The sequence below is a fragment of the Thalia democratica genome, chromosome 5 (assembly GCF_965202585.1).
Source record: "Thalia democratica chromosome 5, ktThaDemo2.hap1.1, whole genome shotgun sequence".
NCBI lineage: Eukaryota > Metazoa > Chordata > Thaliacea > Salpida > Salpidae > Thalia > Thalia democratica.
Genome location: NC_139169.1, coordinates 11909261 through 11932866, shown reverse-complemented (window position 1 = coordinate 11932866; position 23606 = coordinate 11909261). Strand labels below are relative to the sequence as shown.

Below are 23606 nucleotides of genomic sequence, written 5' to 3'. Positions count from 1 at the left end.
CCTTCAGTTTTTGAGCAATTGTTTTAAAACTTTATCAGAGTAATCTTTAGTAAATATTAAACAAATAGTAGGAAACAGATTTTCTAATTTTTGTAAAAAAGTATAATTAGGAAAAAATGTTCTTTAAATTTATTTTATGACTGTTTTACAAAAATCTGCTTCCTTCAAGTTGTTTGTAATATTGAATAGTATATTTCCTGAAAATTTGAATTAAATTGCTTAATAAATGAAGGAGAAGATAGATTTTCAGTGAATATTTTAAACTTAAAGAATATTGTCCTTAAGTTTTCAATTCCATATGGTTGTATCGGACTTTTTTTACAAAACTTGTTATATCTCAAAGGTTAATTGACATTTTTTGTTCTATAAAAACTATCTGATAGTACTCTTTAGGATTAAAATAAGAACCACTGTTATTTTTTTGATAAAAATTAATGTAAGCTCATTTTTGATAGGAAAAGAAAGTATACTTCAAGATACTTATTAAAGATTAAAAAATGTCAATTAACTTTTGAGATATAAGAAGGTTTGTAAAAAATTGAACATAACCATAATGATAAATCGATCTTATAGTTTGTAAAAAATCCATCATAACCATATTGATTCAAAAGTTTTCAAGGTCAGTTTTCTTGAAAATTTGGTAAATTTCTAGTAATCTATCTTCTCCTTATGTTTTTATGCAATCTATTTTAAATTTTTAGGAAATGTTCTGCTTGATATCTCAAATGATTTGTACAAAGCAGATTTTTGAAAAACTATCTTACTCTGAATACTATGAAAAAGTTTTAAAATAATTGGTCTAAAACTGAAGGATGAGATAGATTTTTTGTGAAATAATTTAATTTAACCTTTCTAAATTGTGCCTCCCTAAATACCCTCTAACTTTGATCGCTTATATATATAAAAGTTACTTTAAATTTCAACAAGCAGTAAAAAGTAACTGGTAGTGTTATAAATTATGTTAAAAACAGCACTAATTTTCAAAAATGTGTTTTGTCTCTCCTATGCCCTTAAATTTTATTTCAATTTTTACTTGCCAAGGTAAAATCAGAATTGATGTAATGAAGTTGACTTTTTATATTAATATTGTTTATTGAACTTCAAAAAAAGTGTAAGTGTAAAAATCTCTTGTTAAGAGCATAGGGGGTCAACACTTTTTTCACAATTTGATCTTATTTTATACAGATTTTACTTAACTACAAGATGCTTTTTACAGATTTAAAAAATTAAAAAAATTTTTGAGATATAGCTGGTCAAAGTTGAAGACAACAATTTGTTTCTTTATGGGAGGTGCAAACTAAAATGGCAAATAACTAGAAATCACTAAAAATCTATCTCCTCTTATGTTTTTTGAGATAACTACCTCAAATTTTTAGGAAATTCCTTGCAGTATTTAAAAAATTCTGTTGGAACAGAATTTAAAAAAAAGTAAAAAATAAAAGTTTTATTAAAAAAAAACTGTTTTTTTTGTTTATTTTTTATATTAAATTATAATTTTATGATTAAAAAAAATATTATCAACAAAATTTTTAAAATATATCAAGGAACATTTCTTGAAATTTTGGGGTAGTTATCTCAAAAAACGTAGGAGAAGATAGATTTTTAGTGAAATAGTCTACTTTTTTCATTTTAGTTTGCGCCTCCTATAAAGAATTTATTGTAGCCTCCAACTTTGACCAGCTATATCTCAAAAATTATTTTGAATTTACCTCCTCATCCCTTCTATGCCCTTAACTAAGTCATATTCTATTTTTTGCTTTTTTACCTTAAACAGTATCAACCCTTACTAAAGAAAAGTCTCTCACACACAATTTTCATTGATATTTTTTAATATTGTAAAGCTCAACTAAATTTCATATGTTTGCAACTATTATTTTGTTAACCAGACTATTACTGTAGTGAAAATTAAAGTTTTTATTCACTATATCAACTAAACTCAATTCTGTCTGTATTTCATTTTTATCCAATTTACATGGTGGTCACTGGTTTTTCAAAATTTACTTACAGGGTTTTACATTTTCTAAAGTGCAAGTTTTTGAGATTACTGATACAAAATAATGCTGATATAAGTGAATTCTATAAAATTGAAATTTTTAATAATGTGCATATTTTTTTGTTTTTTTAATCTACTCTGCATTCATTATTTTATATAAAAAATTGTTCGAAATTCCAGTATTTAATTTAAAAACCATCAAACTTCAGGATTTTCTATGTTATGTTTACCTAGATTTTAGAAAATCAGGTTATCCTAATTAAATGTAACAGGTTTTATTTAAAAAAGTGTAACTGTCATGTCAGAGCCTACTTTGGAAAGCTTAGAAAAATTGTTATTAGATATGAGGGCTGACCTTGGCCAGATTATCTCACAATATACAAATAATTGGACAAACAACTCGCAAACAAAAAATTCAGGTTTTTTTTTTAGGTTAAATATTCATCCTGAAACTTAAAATTTTAAGTTATAATTACATGTTAGTGAACTTTTAAGTTTAGCCATGGTAGTATTTTGATCAACTTTATAAGGAAATAATGCTATTTTTTACTAAATACAGGGTTGCCACACACTCAGGACAGCTCAAAATATTTTGAAACTTAAAAAAGTTTCTGGTTTACCCAGAATATTATGAAGTTAGAAACTCAGGATGACTCATGCCAGTTTACTCTTTTTTAACATAAAACATGGGATGGTTATAAGATTTCTGAAAATCTCAGGCCAGGTTTTTTTTATATTTTAAATGAGATTTACTTGATTTTGTTTCAATCTTTTGTAATTTTATAACCAATTTTGTTGAAGACCTTGGGTTTTATATATTTTTTACTTAAAAAAATATTTTAAGCATTTAAAAAGCTCTTGATGACTCAGACAGTTTTTGATCACTCAAAAGTTTTTGGTAACTAAACAATTTTTTGTTTGACTCAAAGAGTAGCAACCCTGTAAATAGTCAAGTTAAAGTGCTACTTTGATTGCTTCAGAACTATCTTAGGCTATATTTAACTAGCACTTAAAAAGTCAATTTATTTTCCAAAAAATTAATTAAGTTTTTCTCAGATTAAAGTTTTACTACAAAACTTTTAATAGTAGTCAAATTAAAGTTATGTTAGTTTTTTATGCAAGTACTGGAATTAGCTAAACTTTACCCACAAGCAAAGCTTTTTTATACTTTAGAGAGTGAATACAATTTATTGCAACTTTTAGATAAGTGTTTATACTATTCTAATATTATATTTATGTTTTTATAACCTAATAATTATATTTTGTTTGCCATCTTTCAGGATAGATGTAACTTAAGGCCATAGGGGGGGTCCAACATTTTTTTTTACAAAAATTAACTTAGGCTTTTATATGAAAGCTTTAAGTACAAACTACAAACCAGTTTTTATAGAATTCAAAAATATCATTTAACTTTTGAGATATTTAATTTTTTGTAAAAATTTTTCAATATAAACGTATGGACCGCAAATTTTTCGGGGTCAATTTTCTCGGAAATTTTAAAACGCACTTAAAACCTATCTCCTCCTTCATTTTTTGACCTAGAGACTTCAAATTTTCAGGAATTGTTCCTTTTAATATTTTGAAGAATCTGAATGTTGGAATTTTTGAAATTTTGAAAAATAAAAATTTTGTCCACCAAAAACTAAAAAAAAGGGTAGTTTTTTGACAATAATTTTTTTTTTACTCAAAATTAAAAAAATTCCTACAATAGATCTAACTAGGATAGATGTAACTTAAAATATTGAAAAAAAGAATAAAACAACAGAAGCTAACTCAGACCAAGTAAGGTTAATTTAGAATTGTTCAAAGCATTAAACAGGGTAGCTTTTTTACTGGGAATAATTTTTAGAAAAATTAGGTAAAAAAATCATAGAAAAACTTGAGTTTTTGAACAGTTAGTATATATATGTAATGATGAAGTTCAGGTTAGATTAGGAATAATTACAAAAGGTTGTATTTTTTATTGAGTTTTATTTATTATAAAAAACATATAAACTGTCAATTCAGTATCTTTTTAATAGCTTAATATTTTAAAGTTTATTAGAAATCTTGTCTTAATTTAGTACTAAAAAAGAACAACAAAACTTGTACTTTAAAATCCCTGTAAGAAAGCATGAAAACCTGAAAGATATTTCTTAAAAAACTTGTAGTCATCTTGTTTTAAAACACTCAGCCTATTTTGAAATTAAATTGTATATAAAGTACTGAATAATAATAAAACTTTTTATTTTTCATTAAAAAAACCATATTTAAAAAGATAAACAATTAACTATTGATTATGTTTCCCTACAACATTTTTTAGACTCAGGCTTTCTCAGTTAAATTTTTTAAACTAGTTGATTATGTTTTTTCTGAAAGAATCAGATATTATTTTATTATTTTTTTTAAACCCACCACCCCTATAAAGGACACCATTAGCTGTGTTGCTGTTAAAAAAAGAATTTAACAAAAAACAACAAGTTTTTGTTAGAACAATAAAAAAAAGCTTGACCTTGAGTAAATTATTATGTTAAAACATTAAGTTTTTATCTAAAGTAATTTAGTTTAAATAAATAGATCAACAGAAATTGTACTATAATTAGAAAAAAAAAGCTTTTTAGTTTTAATAATCAATCATATTAAATAGTTATTACAAAAAAAAGAAAACAAAATATTTATTGTTTTTCCACAGTAAGATAACTCAATTCAATACGTTGCTTGAAATTTAAAATATTGATAAAATTCAAAATCAGTTAAATTTATTTCTTTTAATTATAACAGTAGAGTTGCTCTTGAAATAACACTTTAAAGATAATAATTTGATATTTTAATAATATTTGCTTGAATCTACTTAAGTTTTTACAATATTTATATCCAATTGAAACTGGATATATAAACTTGTTATGTTGTATTTTGATGTTTTGTCATCAGACCTAATGTATTTAACATAATTTAGAAAAATAAAACTATTTGGGTTGTAGTTGAAAAATATGACATACAGAATTTTTTTGCCTTATGGAATAATTTTTTTACAGATAAAATAGATAAACAAAAAATGGCTCAGTCTCTTGCTGAAGTGAGTTAGAATTTTTAATTTATAATTATTAATACTGCTTTTTCAATTAATGTACTATAAGTGTTGATGATGATTTTAAACTAAGTTTTTTAAATTAAAAGAAAGATTGCAAATTAAACATTGACAGCGTATAAAAAGATCTTATTTTGCACAATATATACATTAGAAAAGTATTATGCTATGAATTTCCTTGACTTCCAAATATAAATGTACTGTTACCAAAAACGCTTGATTTCCTTTGAATGAATTTAAACAAAAACATAAAAAAAAGAATTTTACTGTATTTTTATATCATATACATTACTGAGTATCATATTTAAAGATAATTGCAATGGAAGGCTTAACATATTTTTTATTAAAATTAACATTGGCTCTCATTACAATGATTCAGGGACGTAGCTAGCTCAAAAAAATTACAAATCTGCAAAAATTGAAACATCTGAAATGATGCGTGATAATTTCCTAGCGGGAACACATCAATTTAAACTACCTCTAATGTTGTTGAATTTAATATTAAAAAATGCAGTTATGTTAATACTTCAAAAATGGAATGTTACTGTATACAAGGCAATTTATTTTGCTCCACACCCTCTATGACTCTTTATGTGTTGCCACTTGTGTAAACCCATAAAACTTTTATTGAAAATAAGTATAAGAAAATCACAATTTAACTCAAAAACATTTTTATTGCCTCAAAATCAAAATTTAGCGTAGTCAATAGAAACAACATTAAGTTATGCAAGTTTTTGTAACATAAAATTGTATGATTTTGATATTGAAATAACAGCTTCCATTAGGATCTGTTTTGCAATGCAGCTTTTTGACAAATTAAATCTATAATGCACTAAATGATACAATTTAGATGTATTTAATTCTTGTTATTTTTACGACACTAAAAATGCTAAAGAGTAAGTTTATGTCAAAATTATCTCTCATATCTAAATATAAATGAATACTAAAATCTGAGAAAGCAGAGTCTTTTCAAGCCGAAATAAAACCAAGTTTTTTGCACATAAGTATACGTTTCTGCAAATTTGCCTGCAACAATTAGAGTTTACTTTTTAAGATACCTTTTTTTGTAGTTTAATGGCCAATGTTTTCAGAAATAAAAAAATACTAAGAATCTCCCTAGATATGTAAGTAGTTTATATTACTAATTTAAAGGTAGAATTAGAATAAATTCTTATAATAATCTCAAATGTTAAAACAATATACTTGAATTTTTTTCAGAAAAAATCTTTTTAGTTTTACATAGAATTTGTAGAAAGCTTGTTTAAAAAGATTGATTATTTTTGATTAAAAATGTTTTCTACATACTGTAGGATTGCCACACACTCAGAATGTTATGTTTTGATTAACCTCAGGCTTATTCAGGATAGTTTAAGATAAAAAAAAATCTTAAAACAAGTTAAAAAAAAATCTCGTATGAGACTTAAATGATCTAGTCTTAATGTTTTATTACTTTGTTAAACCAATTTGTTAGGAACTAAATTATTATACATTTTGAACTGCTTAATTAACTTTTTGTTAATACTTGGGACTAGCTCTTCACTACCCTTAGAAATAGCATTAAATTTTTGTTTTAAATATCAATTTGTATCTTAATGAATTTATTTTAAATAAAAACAGATGAGATAAACTTTAAAAAAACGTTAAAACCCTGTGAATAGTTGTTGAACAAAGTTTTTACATTATTTATTTTATTTTAGTGTTTCAAAAAATTCCTTCAGTTTACATTTGGTCAATTTATAAATAATAAAATAATAAATAAAGTTAAAAAGCAACAACGTAAATAATTAAATAAACTTTATTACAAAATGAAGAGTTAAATTAATTAATTACTTGAAACTCAAGTTTGAGATTATATAATTTCAGTTTATATTTTGTCACTGTAATTTGCTTACATTAAAATATCTGTATAAATGGATAACAATTAATAATTTCATTGTGACCAAAAATTAGTAGAATTAACCTTAAAGTTTCAAAAACTGTTACTTTTTTTCTAAAAAGCAAATTCATAAAATAAAGTTTAAATGTTTTACAAATACTACTAATACAAGTGCTACTTTACAAATACCTATATACAGAGCTGCCAGAAAACCTGGAATCTAGGAAAAACCTGGAACTTGACAATTTAGGCAAAAGAAAAACTTAAAATTTTAAACTATATATACATTAAAAGTAACAGAATATGGATTAGATACAACAAATCTATTATAAAAACAAAAAAAGTGATATAATTTAAGAATTTTTCATAAAAAAAAACACATATAAAGTAGGTTTGCAGTATCTTTTTAATGTTTTTTTACTATTTATTACAGTTTTTTTTTACTTAAGTTTAGTTTTATACTAAAAAGGACCAAAAAACTTGTTTTTAAAAACCTGGAAAATATTCAAAAAATTTGACAGAAAACAAATTCTGGGCAACCTTGTATGTAGATTTTAAAATAAACAATTTATTTAAAGCAATATAAAGTATAAGTTTAAGAACAAAGATAAGTCATGTTAAAAGCTAAGCTAGGACTTTAAACTACATTTTATAGAAAACATAAACATTTTGATATAGCGCATAAGGTTGGGTTTTATATAAAAGCTTTAACAATAAACTACAAGCCAGTTTTTGTTGAATCAAAAATTTTTGTTCAACTTTTGAGATATTGTTATTTTATTAAAGTTTCCCAATATGAACTGTTAACTGCTAATTTTTCATTGTCAATTTTCCTGGAAATTCAAACATTTTTCAAAATATTTCTTTCTTCAGTTTTTGAGCTACAGATCTGAAGTTTAAGAAAACATTCTTTATATAGTTTTGAAAACTTAAATAGTGGAATTTAAAAAAGTATATAAAAAAAGAAAACATTTTTTTTGATTTTTTAATTTTTTTCAAAAAAAATCTGCATTGAAAATTTAAATATTTGTAACAGACTAAGGGAAATTTAAAAGAGCAGAAGATATATTTTAAGTGAATTAGTATTTTTTTGTGTGTTTGGTTTGCTCGTTCTATAAAGAACCTATTGAGATCACAGACCTTGATAGCTAATATTTCTCTGGATTTTATTAAGTGGTTAACAACATCTGACAGCTAAGACAAAGCTTTACTAAATAATGTTAACTTGTAAAAATCAAGATGGACACCCTATGGCCTTATCATTTGAGTTATATTCAGTTCTGTGAAAATTATTTGTGTTACAAATCTGAATTTTTTATTACTTCTGTTACAAATCTGTATCATTATTTTCAGGTTCAGAAAGATCTTGTTGAGATTGATAGACTCTTAACGCTGAGCACAAGAGACATCAGCAAGAATCTGTTGAAGAATGAGAAGACAAAATTGGAGAATGTAGTTGCCGATCTGAAATCAAAGCAGAGCAAGGACGTTGTCAAGCCCAAGAGCAGATTGACTACCACCATCAAGTCTTACTGTTTGTTTTGTTTCAATATTACATAATTACTTTTCATAATTTATCATTGTCATCAATAACTACTTTTTATCATTTATCATTACTACCATGAAATGTTAAATTATTTCATGTTATTTATGTTTAAGTTATGCAAGTCCTTATTTAATAAGTTTATAAGCAAACTGATCAAAACCATCAAACGTTAATGATTTTTTTCTATCATAAATTACTATTTTATTATTTCATTCAGTTTACCACCAACATCAAGTTTTAATGTTTGTTATATTTTTAACTTAATATTTTGTTTGTTTTTTTTTTGGCCAAATCAAAAACAGACTGATATCAAAAGTAGAATATCATTGTTTTTCTTTATAACAAACATTACATTCATTTATTTAGTTTTCAAATTGTAGAACCCATTAAAAATAAAGTTCATTGTAAATATATTACAGTAAAGTATAAATCAGCCAATTTGAAAAATGATTATTTACCAATATCATATAATAAATAATCTAATGCAGTCATTATAAAATTTAGAATTTATAACAAAATATAGTTTAGCAGTAAAATTTATAACGGTTAAAAATCATCAGATAAAAAGTTTCAACAGTTTTAAAAACAATTGATGTAGTTAGTTTAATAATATTTTAAGTAATATGATTGGGAATTTTTATTAATTTTTAAAATTAAACTGAATTTTACAGCGTGGGACCAATCAGACAAGTTCATCAAGATCTACCTGACCAATTTGAAGGGCGTTAAGGAACTGAATGTTGAAAATATCAACATAAAAGAGCACCAGGTCACCATTGACGATCTCAACAACAAAAACTACATCTTCAACTTGCCCAAACTTCTGCATGAGACTTCTACTTTCACCTTCAAGGTAAAATTATTTAGAGTATAGGATAATATTATTATTGTTTTTGTTATGTTATTTAATCTGCCTAAATTAATACATTTGACCTCAATATTTACTTTAAAGGTAAATTTTTACTAATAGTCTCTAACATTTAGTAAACCATTTGATTTTATTTTTACCTAAGCTGATTCATAAAAATTCTTATAAGGATTTTATATTAAATTTAAGCAACAATAAAATTGTTCAAGTAAGTTGTTAGTATTTTGATAGTAGAAGCAGTTGTTATTACAGTTTTTAGAATTTTTAGGTATTTATAGTCAAGTCACTGTCTTGACTTTTGAAAATATGTACCTAAAATGATAAGGACTACATTTGTAATCGCCAAATTTATTGCTTAAATAAAGTAATTGTACTACGATTATTTTTATTAAAAATATGTTAGTTAGTGCTATTATGAAATCCTAGTTGCTTTAAAATTTGCGCACTTACTTTACTCATACTGTGTTACGAACATTATTTATTTTTTGTTTAATTATTTGTTATAATATTACAAATTCAAAACTTATTTATAAAGAAAATAATTTTAAAGTTATGCTGTATTTAAATAAACTTGCTTGAACAAAATTTCAATCTATAAAAGGTCAATATTAAGTTGTCTACTTGGGCTTTAAATAGTCATTTTGTTTGATGTCATAAAAGGTTATTAGTATAAAAAGTATATCCTGAAATTATTCGTGTGGTGGTTTAAAACTGTTAAATTACTTTTTGAAAAGATGTAATAGTTTTTAGTCACTTATATGTGAAAACTTTACCAAAAGTTTCTTTACAATTTTAACTTTCCACCCACATACTTAAGAATTTCAATTAACTGCTTTATTTACTGCTATTTAAATATGTATACATTTATTTTCTAATACTTTTAACATTTAGAATTTTATTAAATATCAAACACTTTTAAGCCTATTGATGTTAAATATCTTGTTTTCGTATTATTTTTAAAAATTGTCTGCTATTTTTTATAGTTATGAGCCTTTTTAAAAAGTACTATTGATTTTTAAACATGAGAAATTACTAACCTTAGTTCATTTGTATTGATTTTTTTCATTAGGAAATATTCTATACATAGAGTATTAACATAGTGTGTTCGACGAATTACAGTTTGATATTTAATTTTAAACAAAATATTTAAAGATTTTGGAGTAATTAAAAGTTTAGAGAAAATATTTAAAAAGTAGATGAATATTAAATAAATATACACATATCTAAAATAATTATACATCACTTAACTTAAATAAATATAGAAAATAATAATATTTATTTCTTCAGCAAAAAGACCAACATATTTTTATTAATGTTGAGCTGATTGATTAAATGAACTTTTATTAAGTTTTTTAGTACTAATTGGTAAAAAAATAAGTAGTGATTTTATTATTTCAGCAAAAAATGACATTCTTTTATTGACGTTAAACAAATAGATAGGTACACTAACTTAAGTTGAAAATTTATTAAAAAGATCTTATTAGTTTGTTTTAAAAAAATAAATTTTATTCTATTTTTAATGAGAAGTTATTTAATTTTTTAGCAAAAAGACGATATGCTTTTGTTGATGTTGAAGAAAACCGAAGCGAACAAAAAATGGGAATTTTTGACCAAAAGAGAAAAAGATGCTAAAGACGAGAAAGAGTTAGTTTTTTAATAGTTGTTTATAATATATAGATACTAAACAAATTAAGAAAAAAATAAATTGATATTACTAAGTTGATTTTGAGTAATTATAAAAATGATAAAATTTAAAAAAAGACAATAAAGATGAAAAAGAGTTGGTTTTTTGATAATTATCGAAAATAATTTATTATATATTATAAATATTATATTAGTTAACATAAAACATACTTATTTTTCAACAAATTTCATTTGTATATAAGATTTTGTACTAAATAAATAATTTGATTTTTTAAACAAAAAAGAGTTAGTATTCTAATAATTATGTAAAATAAATAATGTAGATAAAACAGTTATTTTATTTGTAAAATTTTAGTTTAGTTTTTTGATTTCAGTTCATATAAAATATTAAAATATAAAAATAGTAATTTTTAAGATGATAGCTTGCTCAATATATAACTGTTCATTAAAGATAAAGATAATATTTGTTCTAGGTTTTATAACTATGTATATTTACTAAAAGCAATTGAGTATATGTTTTTTGTTTTTGTTTAAATTTTGTGTTCAGTGTAGTTTGTACAATTAAAGTAATATTTGTTTGTTTTATTTTGGCTCACTTAGTTTTGAAAAATATCATGTATGAATGCCCTTCATTAAAAATAACTTATATTTATTTTACTCATACAATTTTTTTTTTACTGGCTTACAATTAACTCTCTTTTTCGACAGTAAACATTCGTTAATATATAAGTTTTAAAAACTTTTTTTTTGTATTTAAGTGTTTTATATAATGCTACTACGTTTATTTTATTTAACATTTTTCTATATACCCAAATTCTTTAGTCCAAATCCATTTTAGTTACTATTTTTTCATATAAAAGTTTGAAACTTTGGCTAATTTTGAATTTTTAAATATTAACATAGTAATGTGATATATAACACGCTCATGTTTCTACACTAACAAGTTCTTGATAGAAATAATTGTTTTTAATTGGTTAGTATCTCTTGTTTTATATTTATATATACAAAAATGTTATTTATTATACTTTTTACAATACATTTTATTTATTTATCCAGTTCCTTATTAAATAAGCTTTAATTAGCTGATATCTCTTATTTTATATTTATTTACACATAAATATTGATTGTTTCACTTTGTTTATTATATTATTTATTATTATATTTTTGTTCATTTTATTTATTTTTCCAGTTCCTCAATGGACAAGCCATCGGCTGGTGACTCGGCAGATCCTTCGGCTTCCATCATGAACATGATGAAGAAAATGTACTCGGAAGGTAAGAAATATATTAAATAAATATTTAGTATGGTTAATTACTTAAACTTCTAAGGGTTGCCACACACTCAGGCTAGCTTTTTAACCAAGGTTGTAAGAACTTTGGTTTTTGTATTATACATTTTAGATTAATGTGTTTTATTTTATTTATGTAAGAGCTAAATTAATAGAGCTTAAGATTTTCTTTCAAAAAATTTTTTCCGGCAAATGGGTTAAAAAATATTTATACACATGAGCAATAAACTGAACCGCATAGTTGATTACTATTTCAACCTGATCAGTCTTGATGGTAGCAGAATGCCACATGAATGGTCATGTGGTTCAGTTTATTACTAATGTGAAATCCCGGATTTGCTGATTATGGTCAACATTAATTTAAAAACGAAATATCAAAACAGGAGACGATGAAATGAAGAAGACGATAGCGAAGGCGTGGACCCAAGCCAGGGACAAGAACGGTGCCGGGGGTATGCCCGGAATGCCACCCATGTAATTGTGACGTCATAATACACATTATTGGTATGTGAATTGTTACGTCATAGGTCTGTGGAGTAACTATATTACTATGTCATGGATCAACCAAATATGTGGATGAATCTTTATGAAATTATTTTGTTGTTTTTTTAACTAAATTAAATCTTTTTAAGTAAATTTAAGCGGAATATTTTATCTTATTTTAGAAAACGTTTTATTGCTGTTGTTTTGTTAGTAATTTCCTATTAGATAATGTTTTTTAAATTGTTTTTGTCAAATAAATTAAAAAAAATAACTTTTTGTGGTTAATCTTGTTTATAAATTTCTTTATTATACTTTAAAGAGACTCACTGGTTTATATCAACTCATAAGTAATAAAATTGAAATCATGGAGCAAATGATTGGATTTTAATAGGTTCCAGATTTTTTACTGAAGTTTCATTGCCTTCAATGAAAAGGGTGGTTTGAAAAAATCCGTCAAGGTTTTCTGACTTTCTTAAGGTTAAAATAGTTGAAATAGGATATCATTAGTATTAAATACTACAATGTTACTTTAAATGATATTTAAAACTACGAATAATATTTTTTTTCGTAGTTAGTAGTAGTAGTTATTTATTTTTTAGTTAAAAATTCACTATTTGAATTCGCATATAAAAGTTATTTTAAACTACCGGTATTTAATATTTTTTTACTTAATTTTTATCAAAATCCAGTGTTTTCCATGTTTTTTTAAAAAGTATAAAACCTCAGGTAAAATATAGGTACTTTATGTATGTTTAAGTATTGTTTATACTAGCCTTCAACTATTAGCTTTGTTTTATAGTTTAAGTGTCATAAAATATAATCTGGAACCTTATTCTCTTCCATATGAGTTAAACAAATTCCAACTTGATCACTTAAATCTATAATACAGCTTGAAAGCTAATATAGTGTTTAATATAAGCTTATGCAGAATTCCCTAATTTGTTATTTTTACAAAACTTTTTAGTTTTCTTCTTTAGAAAATTATGTATGGACTTGAGATTTATTTTGAGAAAACAAAAGTTTTCATATTCCAGAAATACATGGTAACAGTAAGAATAGAATAATAGTTTTTTTTTTAATTACTTGTTGGTCAGCTCTATATGTGTCAATACTACTATTAAACTGCTTTAACATACTTTCATATTGATGTTGTAACAAGTAAAGTTTCTAACCCCACAAAAAATAAGTTGATGCTTACTTTTGTTTAATTTTAAATATGAGAATAATTTTTAAAGTATAGGTCTCAGGTTTTCAAGGCATCGGGTGAATTCAATTTTCTTATACAAGTGAATATTGATAGTAGGTCAATAGTGTTTTCAATAAAAAAATTGACTATCAGCCGAAATTGGCTATACTTACTGAACATATAAGATACGTAATAATGGAGCTTACACAGCAGTACAAACACAGATAACATTTGATTGAATATAATCTATTTTGATTCCCATGTCTTGAAGTTATTCCCTTTTTATTTAGTCTTTTAACAAATTAAGCACGTAGAAATATAAAATTGTTTATATCTTTAATCTGTAATTATAATTAAGACTTACAAGGTGGAGTTTTAACACTTCTCATGAAACTTCATACTTACTCCAAACCTAAAATGTTTCCAAGTAAGAAGTTAATTAATAATCCTTATTGTTATATTCTCTATTTATGCTTTTACGAGTTATTGTGTACTGTTTATTTTAACTACTTATTTTGTGAGAACAATAAATGAATTAACATATATTTTATAAATCAAAACTTGAAATTAAATAAAACGTAAGTTTTAAAACATTGTTTTCTTATCTATCTTGTTAAGTGTCATTGTAAAATTAAACTTATCAATTATGTTTTTAAAATTACATTAAATCAAGCTTAAGATTTATACGAATATTTCTAAAGCTTTTTGTTCAAAATTTTTTTTTTTACTTTAAAGCTGATTTTTTATTAAAAAATTAAACATTTTATTCTAAAATAGAATTAACATATAAACGCTGCGTTGTCCTTAACCTAGATATACAAATAGCATAGTTTTTTTGAGCTAATAAAAGTACATGAAAACAAGAGCAAATCAAATAGATAATTTACCTAGTTAAAAGATTTAGTTTTTACCCTAGTTAAAAACCTAATACCTAGTTTAAAAACCTAGTTTAAAACTAGTACCTTAGTTAAAAACTTTTTATTAACACTTATTTACACTCGAAAAATACACAAAAACAAGAACTTAAATTGCAAAACAGATCACAAAATTTTATTTTTTATAAATATTGGTTAATCTTAAGCATGTTTCCAAAGTAAGTAAAGCTTTAAAACAGGGTTTCTCAAAGTGGGCTAAGAGGTCACCTTTGGGGCCATAAAAGAAGCTCAAGGGTCCACGAGTAGCAAAGGGGGCATGGGGTCAAAATTCAAAACTCACACTAGATATTCTGGAGTTGCTGATGAAGAGCAAAAAATAATCTTAGATGTTTGTAGTTCTTTGATTAGTCTTGTTGGAGAGAGCCAACACTTTTTAAATTTCTTTAAAGGGGCCATTTGAAAAAAAGTTTGGGAAACCCTGCTTTAGAAGCTGTAAAAGACATCAAAGGGATTAAATGGTAAGACAGCGAAAAAGCAAAAGAATAAACAAGTAATTGACAGTCCTATTTTGTAAAACTTAATAAAAATAGTTACAAGCGATGTGTGATATCATTAGAAAAATATATTAACATACTATACTAACAATAAAATAAAAAAAAAAGCTAAAGTTTAAAGCGTAAAAGGAAAATTATCAAAATACTATAAAGTTATTTTTATTTTAAAATAATGAATTTAGCAAATTAAAACTAACTTTTCAATATAAAGAAATAAACTTAGTTTTTATAAAGTAGTCATATTTTGCTTTTTATTAATTTAGTTGGATTTTAGTTATTAAACATACAAAAGTTCAACAACAAATTTAAGTAGATTTATATACTATAGTATACAAAACTATAAATAACGCATTTTTTACATACGTTACGAAATCAAACAAAGTTTTTCTTAAAACCTTATTTCTAAAACCTTTTACAACACACTTTAACTAATTAGTATAAAGCTTACTAACTTTGTTTTACAAATTTTAAATCAACAAAGAGTACAAGTTTCATATTTATTAAGTTTTGAAATAAAAAATGTAAATAAATAGTTCCAACTAGGGACGTAACTTGCTCAAAAAAGTTACGAATCTGAAAAAACATCTGAAATAACGCGTGAAAACGTCCTAGCGGGATCACAGCAATTTAAACTACCTCTAATGTTATTGAATTTAATATGAAAACATGCAGTTATGTTAATACTTCAAAAATTGAATGTTGAAGCATGGTTGGTAACTGTATGCAAGGCAATTTATTTTGCTTAACACCTCTATGACTCTTTATGTGTTGCCACTTGTGTAAACCCATAAAACTTTCATTGAAAATAAGTATAAGAAAATCACAATTTAACTGAAAAACATTTATATTGTTTCCAAAATCAAACATTTTATGTAGTCAATAGAAACATCATTATATTATGCAAATTTTTGTAATATAAAATTGTATGATTTAAACTTTTAAAATAAAGCTACAGCTTCCATTAAATTAAATTTTGCAATGCAGCTTTATGACAAATTAAATCTTTAACGCGCAAAATGTGTACAATTTAGATGTTTTTACTTCGTTATATTTTTACGACACTAAATATGCTAAAGAATACATATATCTCAAAATTATTTTTCAGGAGTGCAAAACTAAGTATGAATGTAAACTAAAAGCTATGAAAGCAGAGTCTTTTAAAGCTGAAATAAAAGCAAGTTTTTTCGCACATAGATATACGTTTCTGCGGACTTGTAGAAATGTACCAAGCTACGTATGTGGTACGAACAACGAAATACCTACTAAAACAACAAGACACAATAAGGTGGAAAAGTTTATATATATCAAGGTTATATAATCATTTAATTACAAAGTAATAAACATAAACATGTTTAAAATTTATTTGTAACAAAAAACACACTACGATACTATTACCACCATAATAAATAAAAGCCAGGTTTTTTCTCTAGCTGTGCTAGAAACAATAACAACAAAGAAGTACAATAATAAAATCAAATTGTATACTTTTCATAAAACGTATTATGTTAGTTTGTCAAAATATGATGTTTCTACTTCTAAGATAATTTTAAGTTGGATATGAATTAGTAGATAGGTATTAAAAACTAAGGTACTTGGTACATTTTGTAGTTAAAAAAAATAAGTAAAATAGTATGAATCAAAATATTTTATACATTTTCAAAAATAATAAGGTTTCATTTACTTTTGTATTTATTAAACTTATTTAAAAAAATTAAAACTATACTTAAATACAACTTTAAATGTAATCTTTCGCGTCTAAGCTATTGAAAACAATATTACTTTTTTAACATTTAAATAGATTTTTAATTTGATAAACGATAGCATTTTTTAAATTTACAAACTTGGTAGTGAAATACTTGTAAGTCAAAAAAAAAACAATGTTTAAATATTTTTATGCTGCAAGTTTTATAAATAAGCTATCTAAGTTAAAGTACAATGTCATTTTTTATCAAAAATTTAACTTTAAAACATATCACTAGAATTCGAAAAAAAAACGTTTCAGTAGTCATACTAGTGCTTTATTGAACATAAACAAAAATTGCTCAAACATTTTTTTTTATGGTTCAAGAACCTGGATACTTAAAAAGACCTCTCGGTCATCGAGTTGCATACCCAACTTAATCAAAATTTTAAATGATCTACAAATGAAATAAAAGAAAAAAAACTTTACAGTCAAAGTTTAAACTCTAAAACGAAAACCTCTATGAAAAATGAAACTATTAAACTTTACAACATTAAATATTAAAAATAAAATTATACACATATATATATCTAACATTATATACACATAAAATATATACTGAAGTCTACGTCAAAAGATAAAGTTTTTATCTGAAATGTTTTAATTTTTAAATTTACCAATAATTTTAGCAAATAATTTAATCTTTTATATGATTGAAAAAAGAAAAAATTATTAGTTAATAAATAGTTAATAAATATTAACTTTTGACTTACAATTTCTTAGCATTAGTTTTTCTCAATCATCAGGCTAATTAAAGGTTTGTAAATAAAATACTTTTTATATCTTTTTAACAGATATTGTTCAGTAACAACAAAAATAATACAAGAAATTGGGGATAAAAGTAAAAAAATACATTTATCTGGTTTAGATAGCTTATATAATTAGTTGTGTTGTTTGTTTTAAATAATATTTCCTAGCTTTTTTAAGCATAAGTTACAAATCACATTCAGTTGTTTAAAAGTTTTAATAAAACTAATAATAAAAACAGTTTGGAAACGAATTTTTTATGTTTAAATTGTTAAAATTTTTGAAAACTTAAATAGAATACTATTCGTGATTGTAAAACTTTCAAATTGACTTAATTCATAGAAACCAATAATTCATAAATGTCAACAAAAAGAACAACTAATTTTAAAACAGTTAGCTTGTTTGGTTCTGCTAAGTTGTAAGTTAGAAGATGCTGGTTTAATAAACAATTTGTAACTGACCACAAATTACTGTAGTTTAAGGTTCAGTGAAACTTTTTTAAATTTTTTAATCTACAGTTTAACTTAAATTTTCTTACTTAAACTTCTTAAATGTTTTATAAATTCCTAACGCAGAATAATCGTATTTAGTAATTAATACTTTGTAGTTTACAAATAAGTTGTGCTTAATTAATAAATCATTTTACCAGATACGTGTCTAGACTTTTTCAGTTTTTTTTTGTTCAACATTAAAGTATTTTCTTTTGTTTATTTTATTAATACCTTTAGAAAGTCACACAGATGTGCACTACATCACTATCTTTTTTCAGGTACAAACATGTTTTAATTTATAACAGTTTCAAAGTATTTATTTAATATTATTTTTTTATTGAATATTTATGAGATTTATTGAACAAAAAAAAGTGCTCAAAGATTTTTTTGTTCGAGGACCTGGGTACACAAAAAGACCTCGGTCTTCGAGTTGCACATCCAACTTTAATCCAAAAACTTTTTTAGATTAATATAGAATCAAGCTTCTGATTTTGTTAGATTTAGTTTAAGTTTGTTTTCCATAAGCCAATCTGATATCTTTTGTAGTTCTGTGTTAAAATCTTTGCTGTCATTTAGATATGTGTCTTTTGTGAATGTTTTAAATAACATTATACATCTGCAAATTTGAGAACTATAAGACTTGTATCATTTTGTAAGTCATTTATGTGTATTAGGAATAACTACGATCCTAATACTGAACCGTTTAGTACCCCATTTTCTTTTTGTTCACAAGTTGACTCATATCCTCCAAAGCTAACGAACTGTTTCCTTCCATCTAGATATGAACTGATTAGTAGATGCATATTTCCTCTCACACCATAAAATTCTAATTTTCTTAGCAAGATATTTCTATCTACACTATCAAATGCTCAACTTAAATCCAAAAAGACTTCGCAAACTGCGTTTCCTTTATCAAAATTGGACAGAGCCCCTTCAACAAGTTCAGACAAAGCTAAAGTGATGGAATGATTCTGTCGAAAGCCAAACTGAAAATTATTTAGAAGTTTATTTTTAGAAAAAAAACTGTACAGGCGATTATAGATTACTTTTTTAATTACTTATTTAAATTAGTGAGAAGTGAAAATGGTCTATAATTTCCTGGTAATGTTTTCAATCCTGGTTTAAAAATTGGTATTACTTTTGCAAGTTTTAGGTTAATTGGACAAACACCTTCATAAAATGCTTGGTTAATCAATTTCCTTAGTATTGGAGATATAAGATTGTTAACTTTCTCAAGAATCTTTATAGATGTACTATCCTCACCACTGGCTTCACTCTTGATAATATTAAAAACTTCAGTCTCTGTAGCATCAAACCAAAAAAAAAACTACTTCTAAAATTTCTGAGATTGTCAGTAAAACTTTTTGTGTTTATGTCTGCTTTCCAATGCTAGAAAAATGAATATTAAGTTTGTTTGCTATGTCTAATGGTTTTACATAAGATTTTTGATCCACATCTAGTTTATATGAAAAATGGATATTTTATCTGTTTACTAGTGATGTTACTTATTACTTTACAAATTTTAGATTTATTTTTGTAAGAATTTTTTAGAATGTTTTCATAGTATGCTTTTTTAGAGCTTGTTACTAATTTTGTAATTTTATTTCTGTATTTTTTGTATTCTTGTATCTTAACTGGGTTATTAAAATAATTTTATTAAAAGGTTTTTACATAATATATTTTTCCTTCTTATGGACTTTAGTAACTCTTTTGTTATTCAGGGTTTAGATTTGAGTTTTAATTTAGCTTTGGACATTTTTTTAGTTAGAACATTTTGGTCAGTAATCTCTTTAATTTTGTCTAATAAGTAATTAAATTTGGCATCTATGGAACTTTTAGATTTTATAATTTTATCTGTCTCATGTTTATTAAAAACTTAAGTAGTATCAAATAGAAGTTTATTAGTGTTAATTCTTGAAAAATTTTTAATATATTTATTCTGTTACTCTGGGTAATTTATAATTAAATTGCAATTTTTCAGTTTAATATAAAGTGGAAAGTGGTCTATTAATCTGATAATAATATATAAGAAGTACTAACTTTTTCAGGATACGAACAATAAAAATGACTCATCAATATATCTCTCATGCTAATTATCCTAGTTGGATCTATGATTAGATTTGTTAAGTCAAACCCTTGGATTTGGTGTAAATAATTTTTACCGAGTTAACTTTGTCATTTAAAGAGTTTATACGATTTTTCCAAATATACATATATCCTTATAACTGTTTATGTTTTCTTTTATAAAAAAATCTGAAAATTGTTTAATTAACTTAATTATGGAATGTCTATACAACAGCCCTACTAAGATTTTTTTACTATTTATTACTACAGCTATTTCTAGCCATAGTTGTTCATATTTACTGCAAGTAAACTAAAGATTTTGCCTTACTTTATATAAAATTGATTTTATTATACAAACAAGCACACCGCCAGATCTGGTTTCAGAGTTTACAAAATGTAGATTGTAATTTTACAATGATGTTTCTATGTTACTGTTACTATTAAGTTTTGTTTCACATATACCTACAATATCTGGAAAAAATATTACATAAAGACAATAGATCTTCTAGGAGTGATTTATTTTTACTAAGAATTCTTATGTCGACATAAAAAAAAAAAACTTAAACTTTTATCATTTAAATTTTTATTTCCCTGCGATTCAAGGTCATCAGTAGAAATTATTAAAGTTTTACAATCTCTTAAACAATTGCATTCTAATGTAGTTATACGTAAAGTTTTATACATGATAATTATACAGATTATTAGTGTATGTCTATTTTCATAAAATTAGTTTTTATTTTGCTAACACTTAGTTTTTTTTAATTTAGCGTTTAATCAATATAAGTTGCTTTTTTGTTAAGTTTATTGTAATAAGAGCTTCTATATAATAAATATTTTCAAACATGTTATTCATACAAGTTTTATTAAATTTAAACAAAACTCAATCAATCAAATGTAGCGATGACTGCAGTATTTAACCTCATTGCTGAATATTTTTTCACTATAAATCTAACTCTATAAAAATTTAAAAAATATTTAAACAGAAAAACTTAAGTACAAGAAGTTAACAAGAGGTCAGTTCGGAAAAGTTGGAGTGGCTTATTTACTAAGAGTGAAAATTAGAATGTTTTATTCATTTAAAGAACAATAAGCTACGAAAACGAATTTTATTAACTAATGTCTTAAAACTGGTTCAGTTGCATCAAAACATTAAGCTTTGTTTGTACAAAATTACTCTGCATAAAACTAATTAAATTAAAAGAAGTAAAAATAAATAAGTCCGATCGAAGTCAACATCAACAACTATATTGTTTAACGAGAATCAAAAAAGTTACAAAATATTAAATTTTATTATTTTCCTTAAAATAAGGTACTTTCACGCAGGAAACACGTAAAAGATTTCCTGTAGCCTCACAAGGTTCTTCTGACCATCTGTTTTTCTCAGTATCATAAATCAAACATGGCGATTTAGGCTGAAAAACAAATATTTTCTTTCCGACAGAACAGGCTCCGAACCCAGGGTATATACTATTTAGTTTGGGTGATTTTAAAGTGACAAACTTTTTACTTACGCTGTCAAAAACTTGGCATGTTCTATAGCTGTCAAAAACTACAAACAGCTTGTTTATAGCAACAACTAAACTGTGATAACTTCTGCCAGAGTCTATGTTAGCCATATGTGACCATTTGTTTGGTAGTACATCGAACGATTCAACGTAGTTATAGTCATTATAGTTATCGTCTAGCCCACCAGAAACTAGAATTTTTTCTTCAAAAATTGCACAAGCCGGATCTGATCTTGCTTCGGTCATTCCGGCAATTTCTTTCCAACTGCAATCACTCGTATCAAATTGCAGACACGAGTTCGTTAGAACTCCATCCATATCACCTCCGATAACAAACACTTTTTCCATGAATGCACATGTACGAAAAAACTTACGGTCATCACACATCTGAGCTACCTGGCACCATGTTTTAGATGTGAATGAGTATTTGTCAACAGTCGTTACCAAATCTCGATTATTATCGAAACCACCAAAAACGTAAAGACTACCTTTCGCATAAACTACTTCTGTAAAATGACGTTCACTTATCATTGGTGGGTAATCTTCTACATCTCCTAGACTGTTTACGTCAACACAACTCACACTATCACAAGTAATGGATGAGTCTGAATGTTCACCTCCACAAACAAGTATTTTAAAAGAATTTTGATTCCAACACCTACTCGACGTATTCAAAAAACAGGCGTCTTGGCAATTTAGAATTTTTTCCAAAAGGTGCACACAAACATCTTTGGTAAAAAGAGTTGAATCATCTAAAAGCTGTTCTATAGTATCTTCTGATAGTAGATGTAAACGAACTTTTAACAAAATATCCTTAGCATACTTGCTACGTTCTTTAATGTTGTAGTTTAACCATCTTTCAGCAACTTTAAATACTTCAACTTCTGAAGTGATAGAAAGTTCAGAGCTTGCAAGTATTTTTGAAATAGAATTGTAATCTAGATGCTTAAAGCTTTCATTATCACTTACACTTGTAAAATAAACTTCTATAAATTTCATAGTTAATTTATGAAGACTTGGTAAATTGAAAACATTAAAAAACTGGTAAATAGATGCAGCATTTTCTATTTGTAGTTTTTCAAGAGTTTTTGTAATAATTTTATTTTTTGCGTCTTCTTTGAGAGAAAATTTACTCAATATAGTTGCCTTAATTGTGCCGTGCTTCTTTCGGTGTTTTTTACCTAAACAAAATAAATTCTTGTCACTAGATGAAAAAAGCCTAGTAAACTGAAAAATAACAACAATTAAATTTAATTATTAAACGTAATTAAATTATTAGTATATATTAATTTCTAATATAATTATAATATTTAAGCTTATAATAATTAATCATTCTTAAAGTAAAAAAAAAAAGTGTTTTATTTGTCAAACAGAAAAACGTACATATATTTTTTTAAGGACTAAAATCTTGCAACTTGTCAAGTTTCAAGCTTGTCACTATATTAAATAAAAGTCCTGCAAATCAAAACTAAATGTTTAGAAAAAAAATTTTTAGCAAACTATTTTGAAATGATTTTTTTCTAAATACTTATTTTTAAAAGCTTATTCGTTTGCTAATTAAAATGACACTAACCTAGTTCGCTAACCTTATTAATTGTTTGATAAACCATTATCGATTTATCTTAAGTTAAAAAAAGTTGAACTATAATAATTCAAAATAAATATAACATTAACACA

The 23606-nt window shown here is 24.8% G+C and overlaps 2 protein-coding genes across 2 annotated transcripts; one reads left to right on the top strand and one right to left on the bottom strand.

Moving 5' to 3' along the window:
• Nucleotides 1-5011: 5011 nt before the first annotated feature.
• Nucleotides 5012-13022, top strand: LOC145836118 (calcyclin-binding protein-like). The gene is made up of 6 exons (XM_082943927.1): nucleotides 5012-5048; nucleotides 8290-8470; nucleotides 9154-9335; nucleotides 10894-10994; nucleotides 12184-12269; nucleotides 12667-13022. Exons 1-6 carry the CDS (start codon nucleotides 5028-5030, stop codon nucleotides 12759-12761), a joined length of 666 nt encoding a protein of 221 aa, XP_082800053.1. The 5' UTR covers nucleotides 5012-5027; the 3' UTR covers nucleotides 12762-13022.
• Nucleotides 13023-21704: 8682 nt separating this feature from the next.
• On the bottom strand, nucleotides 21705-22928 carry LOC145836248 (ectoderm-neural cortex protein 1-like). Its single transcript, XM_082944068.1, has one exon. It carries the CDS (start codon nucleotides 22926-22928, stop codon nucleotides 21705-21707), a length of 1224 nt encoding a protein of 407 aa, XP_082800194.1.
• Nucleotides 22929-23606: the final 678 nt, after the last annotated feature.